The sequence below is a fragment of the Sphaeramia orbicularis genome, chromosome 7, assembly GCF_902148855.1.
Source record: "Sphaeramia orbicularis chromosome 7, fSphaOr1.1, whole genome shotgun sequence".
NCBI lineage: Eukaryota > Metazoa > Chordata > Actinopteri > Kurtiformes > Apogonidae > Sphaeramia > Sphaeramia orbicularis.
The window spans coordinates 49,035,932-49,049,460 of NC_043963.1; the positions used below are offsets into that span (position 1 = coordinate 49,035,932).

General features: G+C 39.0%; 1 protein-coding gene across 4 annotated transcripts in view; it reads right to left on the minus strand.

Moving 5' to 3' along the window:
• Positions 1-13,529, minus strand: part of agrn (agrin) — a 390,721-nt gene that overhangs the window by 158,741 nt on the left and 218,451 nt on the right. For all 4 annotated transcript variants that reach the window (XM_030138396.1, XM_030138397.1, XM_030138399.1 and 1 more), the window contains one exon: positions 9,624-9,839. In XM_030138396.1, the coding sequence (XP_029994256.1) occupies positions 9,624-9,839 (216 nt within the window). The remainder of the gene's footprint in view (positions 1-9,623; positions 9,840-13,529) is intronic.

The following is a 13,529-nucleotide window of genomic DNA, read 5'->3' on the forward strand; positions in this document are numbered from 1 at the left end:
AAGTACACAGAGAAGCAGAGAGGAGGACTGATAGAGGAGGAGGGGGAGGAGGAGGAGGAGGCACTGGCTTCTGATTATGGCAAGTCTCAAGAACACACACACACACACACAACCAAAATCAATCTCCATTGATCACTCTCTCCAAAATCCAGCCACCTCACACACACACGGGCACACACACTTCACTTTTTGCATTACTTGTTGCACTCAAGAGAAAAAGTCGAGTGAAAGAGAATGAAAAGTCCATGTTCCACTAGAGTGGCCACACAAGATGAGTTCTGCAGCACTTCTCTGGCTCTCTCTGGGAAAGGGAGTGTATTTACCACTCGGCTCCAAGTTCAATATTAGGAGAGCCAACACGGTGCACGTCCCCCCGTCGACTGTAAAACGTGCATGCCCGTACACAGAGCCATAGAGTGTGCACACAGCTGCCCAAATGTCTCTTGTCTCTCTGAGCCAGAAAGTGCTTGGCTGTTTCTCTCTCTCTCTCTTTCTCACCCTTTCCTTTTCTTAACCGACCGCTTTTGCCTCTCTGCCTCATGTTGTTATCAACTGCTCCTGCTGGGCCAATTTAAACACGGCCTCTCCTTTTAATTTTCGATAATATCTGAGGCCATTATCCGCTCACTGCTGGCCCGCTTGACCGCCTGACCGCCGGAAATGTAACCCCACAGATCCCAAATCATCCATCTAGAACAAAAGGAAGATAATGAAGAAGCTGGTGTGGAGCTGGTGTGAACTATTACGGATGAGGTTATGTGAATATTACAGTGGAGCCCTAGGGGTGATAAGAGCCCAACACCTTAATGACACGTGGGCTGTATTGTCCTGCCCTCAGGAGGGGTCTTACATTGCTACCTTGGCATTTCAATGCTATAATTGCCCCATCAGTGTTAAAAGAGAAATTCTCAAAGAATATAATGCAGATTTTTTTTTTTTTTTACCCCTGAGACAATTTCAGCTGAATTGCAAGATAAGGATGATAGAGATGAATATTAAAGGTTCAATATGGAGGATTTCTGTGTGATTTTGTAGGTTTTAAGTTTTTGTTGTAGTCTGTGCTGTGCTGATTCTACAGCTGAAACAATTAATCAACTCAAATCACTTTCTTACTAACCATCACTTACTCCATTAATCTTTTAAGCTTTCAGATAAACATCATTTTATTTCAGTTGTATGTTAGTTCCACCTTAAGTTGCTAGAAGTTGGATATAAATGTGTTGAAGACTGCAGTGCACATGTTGTTGTTTGTACATGTCATTTGATATATATATATATATATACACACACACACATATATACACACACACACACACACACACACACATATATATATATATATATATATATATGTATATATGTATATATATACATATATATATACTTTTACTTATCCTTACTTTACTTTTTTATACTTTTTGTGGTTTATCTGTGGTTTCAAAAGGTTCTAGAATAAAGGACAAGTTGTCATTTTCATACAACTTGTCCTTCCAGTCTTTTTTCAAATATTTACTCTTTTTTTTTTACTTATTCAGATAATCAGAACCTGCAGCTCTAGTTGCCTACATTTCTAAGTTAAAGGTAAGCAGTTTTACACATTAATGTCACTATAGAACAGCAGAGTAGAGGTACTGAAGAACTCTGGAGTGACCAATTGCCTCAACTGTGTAAGTCAGACTACGTTTATAGTGACCAAAGTGAACTGCTGAGATTAGAGAGAAAGGGAACAAAATGTCCAGGCCTTTGAAAGTAAGCACTTCAGATCAGTATGGAATGATCTAAACTGGCTTTATTTGTAGGTAGGTCAGCCTGAAAAAGTATTCCTAGAATTGCATATTATCCTTCAGTGTAATGAAGGATTATTGCCCATTACTGCAATAGATCAGATGAGATTTTGGGTAATTTGACAGTTAAACCTCAAATTAAGCTTGCAAAATTCCCCTTGTAATCTAACAGCTGGTGTTTTCATCATGTTGAAGTTCTTCTTCTGTAGCAATTAATTCTTATGCATATTCTTCACCTGTTTGCTTTTTTAATTCCAACACAAATGCTTCCTCTAATGTTGAACACTTTGTGGCCACATTCATTAATTACAAGCTGAACAGTTTGTGATGTCTCCCTATATGACAGTGTGTAACCATGATAGGTCTTGCATGAGTGGTCACAATAGGCAGATATAGAGAAAAATTATTCAGCCTTTGAATTCATGGTAAAACAGCATCGGTCTGTGAAAATCCTGCGGTTGGTTTGCTTTACTTTCACAGCAGAAACAAAACAAACCAGAGTTTTGATTTGGAGCCATCTGAGAATTTTCAGTTAGTCTTGGGCGGGTTGTTAAGTCTCTTCAGCGAACATCTGAATCCAAACACACATCAGACAGTTTGTTTGAATTGATCCAAACTAGTCAGGTGTGAAAACATCCTGTGATAGATCAGAGGAAAGTATTCTGTCATGTCTTAAAGCCTCTAGAAACCGAAATACATAAAAGTGTTCAGGGTGCAAATTAGATCAGATTACATTAGATTAGATCAGGTACAGTGTTAGAAATGAATCCAAATACAAAATATTGTACTTGTCCTTCACTTTATTGTATTGGGTTTGAATCGGTTATACTGCTGATCCATTATACACTTAATTCTATTTAAAAAATTGCAAGTAGTTCACCTAAATTAGATATAATAATAATAATAATAATAATAATAATAATAATAATAATAATGGATTGGATTTCTATAGTGCTTTTAAGGCACTCAAAGTGCTTTACATTGAATCCATTATTCATTTATTCCACGGTTACACACAAATTATGTAAACTACATTTTTAACCACAGCTGCTGTGTAGCAAACTGGCGGAAACGTGGCTGCTCCTTATAACTGTAGAATTACATGCAATATTTTGCACACTTCCCAATCGGCACATCCTTTGAAAGGGAAACTGTTATTCATGTACTTCTTTTACTTATATTGACACATATATGTAATATTGATAATTTTGTACTTTTTCTTATACTTCCATGCTGTAACCACACAATTTCCTTTGGGATTGACTCTGCATTACGTAGTTCATTTACTAGCATAAAGGTCCACCCATTTACAAACGCCTGAGAAATACTTCAAACAGCAAAGCAAAATGTTTCTGAAGTGTCATCTAGTAGATATGAAAGTTTATTTTCACTCAGAGTTTTGTGGATGTGAATAAGACAGTCAACTTTGATATCATATATGCATTTTTACTAAGTCAAATTCCAGTCGCCTTTATAAGATATGAATGACCACAGAATAATAAGTGAGCACCAAGATGCTAACAATGTAGAATATAGAGGTGTCAGCATCTGACAGGGACTGGCTGCTTGACGCTCCTATCCCATCTCTTTTAACAAATTTCATTTTGTAGCGGGCTAACAAGATGCTCCACATAACTCCAGTCCCTTTAAAAATGGGGTAATCTGGGAGAGGAAACTTCTTTTGTCTGCACTCCTGAGTACCAGATAAGACTTGTGAGTTGATTTGAATTGGACATGACGGTGCCTTGGAACGGTCGCCAATTTACTTACCCCAATGAAAACCCGCGATTCAAATGGAATGAGTCAAATGAGCCTTCACACAAAAGCACCAATCCAACCACCCACACTATTCTTAAAGTTGAAAGCGCCCTCAATCCCTGGGCTCTCCCTCCTCTTTCCACCATTCTCCCTGTCTTTGCCTCGCTCTTCCTCCATCAGGCCTGACAACTCCATAATCTGAGCCAGACTGACCTGTCCAGACCCTCTGTACTGGCTGAATTTATTGGAGGCAGAAAGTGAATGAAAACCTGTCACTTGGCTTCCCTTGACCTCCTACTGCCCTCTCCCTCTCCCCCTCCCTCTCTCTCTGTCTTTTTCACACCCACATGCAGGCAAGTATTCATCCTGCGCCCAGGTAAATACAGATCTTCTTATGCACATGCAAAGAAGATGCAAATACCCCTCTCTTCAGTCATATACAAACACACATGCTGGCATAAACATCTCCTTATGAATAGTTTAAGCACATCTCAAAACTTGCTCGAACTTTTCATCCCACTAGAACCAATTTCTTTGCTTCTTTGGATGTGCAGCTCTTAGGAATGCAACCTATTGACAGAAGTCAATTTGCAATGCGTGGGAGCTTTCAACGGGCCTGTTGTAATGAAAGCAAAGGTAAATAAACCAGCAGATGACAGCTGACTAAGTAGCTGACACATACTTGACTGTGACTGTGTGTGTTGCGTTGACCGTAAAGCATAATGGCACAGAAACTGAATAGCACAGATGAATAGGGATGGTAGAGTAACCAGAATACAGGGTGGGAAATCACTGTGATGTGCAAAAACGTTCATTTGTCACCTTCAGTCTGAATCTTAAATCTGTTCTATAAAAGCAGTGGCAACCTGCAGTTTAGAATTTAAGGTTACCTGAATCACAACTGGACAGCTAATTCAACATACAAACTCCAGATCAAGCAGATCTAGCAATTGGCAAAGTAAAATGTTCTCATCCTTTTCACAGCCGTATGTCTCTTTGTACAACTAATACAGAACATGAAATACAGTGTATACGATTTTTACCTTTTGAAAAACCTGTAAAAGTAGATAGTCCAACCCTCTATGACCTCACCCATTGATTTGCAAACAGCAACTTTGAAGCCTAGCCAATGCTCAAGCTGGCCATTTTGGTTTTATGCAAACAAGTGAATGAATCCAGAATTTACTGAAAACATCGGCCAAACCACCAGACACTAACTGTAATAATAAACGCCATTAGGTAATTAAAGCGACTTTATCACTATTAAGACTCAGCTGTGCCTTACAGCAATAATGTTGTGAAATGTACAAAGTAATAACAGCTACCTGAAGTAAATGGCTAAAGCATATAATTATTATAAGATCATATAATTCAATACATATTAATATGGATATCAGCTAATTCAGCTAAGTTTTGCTGGTTACTGTAGTTAAGCACTGGTAAACATGATAGTATCCACTACTGTTACTCCATAAATAAATCCTCAGGAGAGCTGCTGGAGAAAAATAAGTTTTATTCAATAAAGAACAGCTCCAAATGTCAGACTGCTACTGAGCTATCGCAAGTAAAGCACAAACAGCACGAAAGACACAGATGGCACTCACCTCTAAATCACAGCTGTCACTCTCTTAATTATACAGAACTTTTTGACTTATTACAAACTAAATGGGTGAGTTATATACAAATTCACACTGGTACAGTTGTCAAGGAGGGGGAAATGATCTATAGAGACCAAAAATCTTTTTGTAGCAGGCTGTAAACATGTTTCTTTCTGTTGTAATTTGGGGTCAGTGGGGATTGATTCCCTTCTGGTGACCGTGTCCCAGTAGATACATTCCTGCAGATTTTGACACTGCTTTAGGTTTTAGCCCTGGAGGTTGGTGCTTAGTCAGAATTAATCCTTAAAGACTCACAACAATTTTTGTCCTAACTTCTAAATTATTTTTTTGTCTTCACCAAGTGATTCATCACCATTTATTATAATATTATTTTCAGTATAAGTCATGTTTTTTCCTATATTTAATTTACTGATCACGTAGATATTCATAATTCACAGGTTATTATATTTAGGTATAATATTTGAACAGAAAAAAATGAATAAAAAGTTACTTTTCAGTAAAGTATATCATTAACTGAACTTAAAACCAGTGTCTCCATTCACTGTCATTTATCCAGCTTCATGGGTTTCACTGTCATATCTTTTCAGATATGTTAATTATGTTAATGTTTAGTGTTTCATGTCTCGTCTTTGGTTTTCAGTGTTTTGTCTTTGTTTGATTAGTCACTTTATGTTAAGTTAGAGTCGTTCACATTTGGTCCTGTCTTGCACTTCCTGTTTTATTTTGTACACATCTCTTCCCTCTCGTTTCAGACCCTGACTTCCTCCCTTTGCGTGTTTTCCCGCCAGTGTGATTGTTAGGCCCATGTCTGATAGTTGTCACCTGTGTTCCCCTATCTCGTGTGTAAATAGTCCTGTCTCCCTTTATCTTGTACCAGTTCGTCTGAATCCGTCATTGTGTTCATGTCAAGTGGCCAAACAGGTGTTTTCCATATTTGTCAGATTTTTGCTACAAGTTTTTCTGTAAGAGTTCTTTGTTCATCATAGAAATTTGTTTGTAGCTTTATATATCCTCCTTGAGAGCGCTTTTTGTTATATCTCTTTTTCAACATTAAAATACTTTTGTTAAAATCTTTAGTTTTTTTAGAGTGGAGAGAGTTGGAGAGTTAGAGTTGGAGTCCACCATTTGTATGTCAAGGAGTTTAATATTCATTAGTGAATCAATGTTGTACAAGATGACAGTGTTTATATGTTCATTATGGTGCTTCTGAACATCCAAATGGGTCATATCTGATGACCATGAAAAGATGCATTTCACACAAATTCCTTACATGTGCTGATGCCAATTTATTGTTTGATTTGACAATTTAATCAATACTAGGTACTAGTGACTTTTTGGGCAGATTTTGAGGAAAATTACACATTTTTTAGTGAATGTATTAACCCCTTTGTGTGCTAGGAATCGTTCCTTATTTGCTTTTTTTCAAATGTACTAATACCGAACTTACACTGTTTTTTGTTTTGTTTATTATGAACTAAAACTCTTTTTTTCCACATGTATAAATAGATGATGCCATAAATATGGTGATTAGGTTGCAAATTTATGAGAAGACTTCAGCTAATTTTAAAATAGTTGAGAGTACTAAATACAGTAAAAACAAATAAAATCTCAGGAGTTTGTTTTGTCACATGATTCTTACATTTCATGCTGTGGTTCACAGCTTGTACAATTGACACCATGACATTGGTAATGTGCTCTGATGTGAAAAGCCAAACAAACTCTAATGTAGAGTTTATAGCCGTAGATGAGCAGATGCCTGCCTCCCGATTACCTACACTTACTCCTCTATGACAAATGCAGAGATCTGAAAAGGTAGCAATAAAAACATATTTGGTTACCATCCATCATACTGGTCCATTTAAAATGCAGCCGATAAAGCACTAAAGAAAATGATACTGACTTTATCTCACAGATGTGACACATGACAAGAGGAAGTCTCTGTTCTGGTAGTGAGTATGTTATCATCAGCAATACTATCATTAGCTTCATCATTATTATTATATTTTAGTTATTCATTTATTTTCTTGCTAACAAGTGCCTGCTACAGTTGCCAGTTATAATTATAGTGCTCCTACTGACCTGAACCCTCCATGCACCATCATTACAGCACTTCCACATTTTTCTTTCTCTGTTTAATCTATTCCTGTATTCTGTGCACTCCTTCGCTTGCTGCATTTATTTTTCTGTTCATTGCACTTGCATGCTCTTTTTCTCTAAATGTTTCATAGCGTAGCTCATTCCTATCTCAGCATTATTCCCACACTCTCTCCTTCTCCAGATGCCTCTCATCTGTCTTCATCTGTTGTACCCTGTGTTTCCTCCTGTCCTTTTTCTGTCCTCTCTATCTCTATGTTTCCTCTCTGCCAGTGGCGAGCAGTCACCAAGCTTGTTATTAGTGCCAGGTCCAAACCGGCACTGTAATCAGACTCCTGGAATTAGCAGTGGGTCCACACTGGCAGGCAGGCACGACGCTGACAAAACACTATAGTTATTACTGAAGCTGCTGCAGTGTTGCAGCTTTGGCAGGAATCCACTACTCCCCTCAGAGCCCTGGATCTTGATGGGTTTTGTTAAAGAGAGGCAATGAGAGGGTACAGCAGGAGTGTAGGCACCCACCGGGGGCTAAGGGATAGAATACACACTGGATGGCTACCAACGGGAACAGTAAGTGGCACACGTTTTGTTTGTGAGGGTGCAGGTGGCGCTTAAGCACTGGGAGTGTGGCCATATTGGAAAGACAATAGATTAGACATAATGGGGATGTGTTTTATTATTCTGGGATAAATGCAGGGAGGCAAAGCCTGTCATATTAGGGTGCAGTATAATAGAAATCTATTTATTTGACAATAACAAGCAATTTAGCATCACTCAGAGGCTAACAGCTTTGTGTTTTGGTCCACAAAGTAGCCATATTAGCCCATACATCAAAATCTTCATCTTCTCCACACTTTCTGTAGTTAATTCACCTATACTTCACAGGTTTTCAATACAACTTTCAGCAAAGTTGGTCAGGTTACTTTTCTGAAATGTTGTGCATCCAGAGATCTTTCTCAGATTGATCTTTTCTAGATCAAAGGCACTGGTTCGATCTCTCAAAATCTTCAAACCTTCAATATACTAAAGAGAACACTTCAAATAACATGTACTGATGTCCATAGATGTGTGTGTGTGTGTGTGTGTGTGTGTGTGTGTGTGTGTGTGTGTGTGTATCTCAACAGAAATGTACAAATGCAATCAGAAAGGCTTTATTTTCTTGAACCTCAAAGTATAAAATTATGACACACGAGTTTATTCTCTAGTGCTCACTAAAATAGCCACCCTGAGTCAAATTTAACCTAGAAAGGCATTCACCGCCAACCAAAAGCATCTACTGATCTAAAATGTTAACTACCTACAGATCCACAAATCCTATCAATACATGTGAATAAGTGAGGTAAAATGCAGTTTGTTATTTCTTCATGGTCATCAGATAAGACCCATTTGGACGTTCAGAGGCTCTATAGTGAACATGGAAACACTGTCATCTTCTTGCAACACTGATTCACCAGTAAAACCCATGGAGTTTGACAAATGACAGTGGATGGAAACACTGGTTTTTATGTTCAGTTAATGATATATTTTGTTGACTATATATATATATATGTTCACTGATATATTCACTTTTTACCTCCGCCAAGGAGGTTATGTTTTGGTCTGCGTTGGTTTGTCTGTCTGTCTGTGTGCAAGATAACTCAAAAAGTTATGGATGGATTTGGATGAAAATTTCAGGAAATGTTGATACTGGCAAAAGGAATAAATGATTAAATTTTGGTGGTGATCGGGGGGCACGGGGGCCCACTGATCTGCCTTGGTGGAGGTCGCTGTCTTTTCTAGAAAAGCACTCAGAGAGTGCAGACGTCCGCCAAGGCAAATCAGTGGGCCCCCGTGGCCCCCCCATCCCCCCCACCCCCGATCACCACCAAAATTCAATCATTTGTTCCTTGTGCCAGTATCAACATTTCCTAAAATTTTCATCCAAATCCGGGGCACTGATCTGCCTTGGTGGAGGTCTGCGCTCTCCGAGTGCTTCTAGTTCCAATTTTTTTTCTGATTTGATCTCAAAACCATTGAATTTACTCTGAGCTACATGATCAGTAACATTAATATGGGAAATATCAGAGTTTCACTGAAAAATGCAAAATACAGAGGATAATATTTCAGTAAATGGTGATAAATCACTTGGGAAAGACAAAAAAATACATCATTTGAAAGTTGTGACAAAAATAGTTGTGAATGGTGATCTTTAAGGGTTAATGGAAGTGATCATTTCACACATGGATTTTAAAAAAAATGTGGTACCTGATACTTTAAGCCTGCGGATTTAGCATCAGTCTTAATCCATGTGTTCTAATGAAATGAGAGCCGATTAAATGGATATGACAGTGCTAGTGTAGTTGCGTACTACACAGATGAGGCTACTTACAGCAGGGTCCCTTGCGTAGAACCTTGATGCGTCTCTGTGTGTTACACTGGGCTTTCTCCAACTCACACTCGTTGGTGTAGGTGGATGAATCTGAGCCACAAACAGGCGCCACCAAGGATGGACAATCCACCCTCTTACAAACACACTCGGCCTTAGAGGGGTCAGTCGGGTTGCGTTCACATACGGCACCGAAGCCACACAGCATTCCTCTACAGCCTGAAAAACACAAAAGGAAAAGGAAGTGTTAAGATGCAGCATAGACAGCAGAGAAGAAGCAATAACACTCAGTAGTTTGTCAACCACTGTTTTGAAACCTTTACTATTTGGCTGTCTCCATCTTGGTTTTTTGGAGCCAGAAGGGTATATTTGGATGAGAGTGTGGAGTTAGGGAACAGTGACGAATGACGCTATCCAAGATAACACTACTGCTGTCTGAAAACACTGACCACACTGCCCACTAGGAAATGTTATGCTCAACCCAGCCAAGTCATTTCAGCCATTTGCTAAATGTTAGCACAGAATGTTGTGTTTTATAACAGCAATATCAACTTTGTGTAATATATAAACACATTAATTAATGAATCAAGTGGAACCTCTCAACCACAACTAAAATATAAGTGTCCTTCATGGAAAAAAACAGAGGCGCTTCAAATCTGACAAAACATAAACCTAACATCTTACTAGCAGAGCAATAAGATCCCAAACAACCATCACTCCATTTATAATATGGTCCAGAGTAAATGAAAGAGAAATGGATGTGTTTTGAACAGAAGTCAACTCAAGCCAGGATTTTTTGGAACTAGCATTTAACAACAATCAGTGGTTTAATACTTTAAGATACTACCACATTGGCTTCATTTCAAAGGTTGTTGAGCTTTGGGATCAACATGCAAAACATGAAGTTGCTGCCAAAAAGAACAGAAAGAAGCTGAATGTTCTTGAATACTGTTTTGTGTGAACCAAAAAAAAAAAAAAAAATCCAATGGGGGTAAGTAAAGTTTCCTTGGCTAGATTTATTAAAATTGCAATTAAGGTCTTGCCACTGAAAACTAAAAAAAAAAGGCACACTTCAACCAAATTGTGCTTAAGACAACTAACAAAATTTGTTAAGATGGACTTGATAGTCTTAAACTGGGAGGTTGGGCAAGTAGTCTAACCCTCATCCTCTGGGATGTTATAAAGACATTGTTTTAGTTTGTTGCTGCTTATATCAAAGTCAATATGAGGTATATTATCTATCTCAATAATACAAAGTTAAAGTGAAATTACTTTTCTAATGATAAACATACTTGACAAAATTGTCTTTCTTTAGGATATAGAAAAATAATAATACTCATTTTCTGGAAATAAGGCTCTTTTACTGCTGAAAATCCTTTTTTGCAGCCTCACATAGTCCAGTAAACACCAAGGTCATTAAGGCACTTGTCTCCAAATGACCTCATCCAACATGAACTCCTTACACACAGTAAAACTGCTCTCTCTCTCTCAGCATAAGTTTTAATGAGAGTCTCAGAGTTCCACTAAAACTTTTGTTGTAACACTAGACAAGCACGTCTGAATGGATTCATCTCAATATGCATCAGCCATGAGTTCTTTGTTCAGAACTACACAATCCGGCAACACAAATGCATCAGGGATTAAATGTGATCCTGGCGTAAAGCAAACAGATGCTCTCAATTCATTCAGGGAGAATTTGTCCATCCATGCACAGCAAGTTGTGCACAATGTGTTGTTGGGCCTGCTGTGCCTATTGAAGAATTTGGAAAAGCTTCAATTTTAGGAATTTTAAAAACTCAACAACAACATTTAAGAGTCAGTCAACAAGCAGCCGACTGATGGTCCTCATCCTCTAAAAAGGCTACAGTCTTTGAAGCATTGATGATCCACACCCCAGAGGAAAAAAAAAAAAAAAAAAAACTAGGAGGGCGGCAACATGAAGATAAGCGAAGGTTAGCTAAACACTTCAAGGCTTCACAAGCCAAGCTCACAACTCATAAGACTTTGATCCTTAACTTCTCACTGACTCTTCAACTTTGGTCAAGTGTGAAACAACAAACTGTGAACTGCATCCGAGGCTGCTAATGTACGTGTACTGTACGAGTACACAACTTAGACAGTAATTGACCCGTGTTGTGGCAGCTACAGCTGCTGTGGCTCTGTGCCCACCCTGAGGGCTGTTGGCCAGCCAGCTGGCATGACGTCCTTGCCTGAGCACGGTAAGCGTTAAAAGAGACGCTGAGCTCTCACAGGTAGCCGATCTGATTGGAAATCTATGGTCGAAAGCACATAAAAACCACTTTAGAACAAGTCCTCTCAGTTAGAGTGGGAAAAAGCCATTGTCACTGCTTCGGATATACATGTCTCACACACATAGGCACGCATGCACGCACACACACACACACACACACACACACACAGAGACAGAGCCTTTTCTTATCAGTGGCTCCCAGGCCAGGACTAAATGCAAGGCGGCATGTCCACTTGGAGCGGTTGGCAGGTGGCTTTGCCGGACGCACAGACACACACATAGACACAATCTCTTTGTGTAGAGCATAGACAACTGCTCTTGCATCTGCCCAAGGCATCGCATTCCATATCCCTCCCCTCACCGAAGCACAGTGTGCAAATGTGTGTGTGTGAGTGTGAGGAGTGACAGGCGAGGAGGCTGTTTTTGACTTGCCCACTGTTCCCTGTGGGAGAGCGCCTGACAGCTACCTGAGCTCACTCTCTTTTATACCAGGGGGGAAATAGAAGTGAATGTGTATGTGCGAAGCTAGCCATGAACGCATCTGTATTCTTGACAATGTGTGTGTCTGAGAGGTGTAGGCATTAGGTGTCTCACACACACACACACACACACACACACACACACACACACACACACACACACACAACCAGGTGTGAGGAGCATGAAGGCCTTGTCATGGCCGGCCCAGTGCTCTGCCATCACTTCACACCATGGCGCGTTGTGTGGTTTGTGCGTGCGAGTGTCAGCGTGTGGCTCGGAGGCGAATCCATGCGAGCAGAGAGCAGAGTGACAAGAGGTGAAATTCAATTGAACTGTGTCAGATGTGTAGGAGAGGGAGGGATAGTGTTTGATAGCATGGCAGAAAATAGAACGAAAAAAACAGAGACTGAGGTTGAGCTTAGTGCGTGCCATCTGTACAAATACATAAGCACTTTTACTTATCAAAACTAGAAGGACACTTGGAGAATGCAGGTTTGGCCATGGCCAGATGCCTGCTATACTCCCTGTACCGCAGTATTTTTAAACAAAAACAAACCAAACAAACTGTGACCTGTGGTTTCCACTATGCTTTCATTGATGCCACTGGTCAGTGTAACTGATAGTTATCATTGGTTTGAATTCATCAATTGGTGGTTGGTGATTTGTTTTGTTTTGTTTTGTTTTACTGTTGAAAGACTACCTTGCAACCTTGTCATGGAAACATAACTGAAGAGGCCAAAATCAGACTTGTTTATGAAGGGAATAGCCTATATTCTAGTTTCTGTGTTTAGTGTGATGATAAAATACAAACTAAACAACATCGATTCCAACATGGTATACCCCTAACTAGTTAAGTCAATCTGCAACAGTTTATGATGTAGATTTCAATTCTTTTCAACTCAAGGTTCAAGGTTCACTTTATTGTCATTACATGTAGTATATACATGAAATGAAATCAGCACTCTGGACCAGCAATGTACGTGGTAAAAATCCTATAGAGTGAATCCTAGATATATAAGTTATGTATATATATATAACTGTTCTGACAATTGAAACTGATTAATGGGATAAAGGAAAAATGTGGACTTAGCAAAAAACTGATGAATTTTCAACCTCTACATAAATATATAAATTGACATGTGAATAAGAAATTTAATAAAATAATAAAATAATATAAT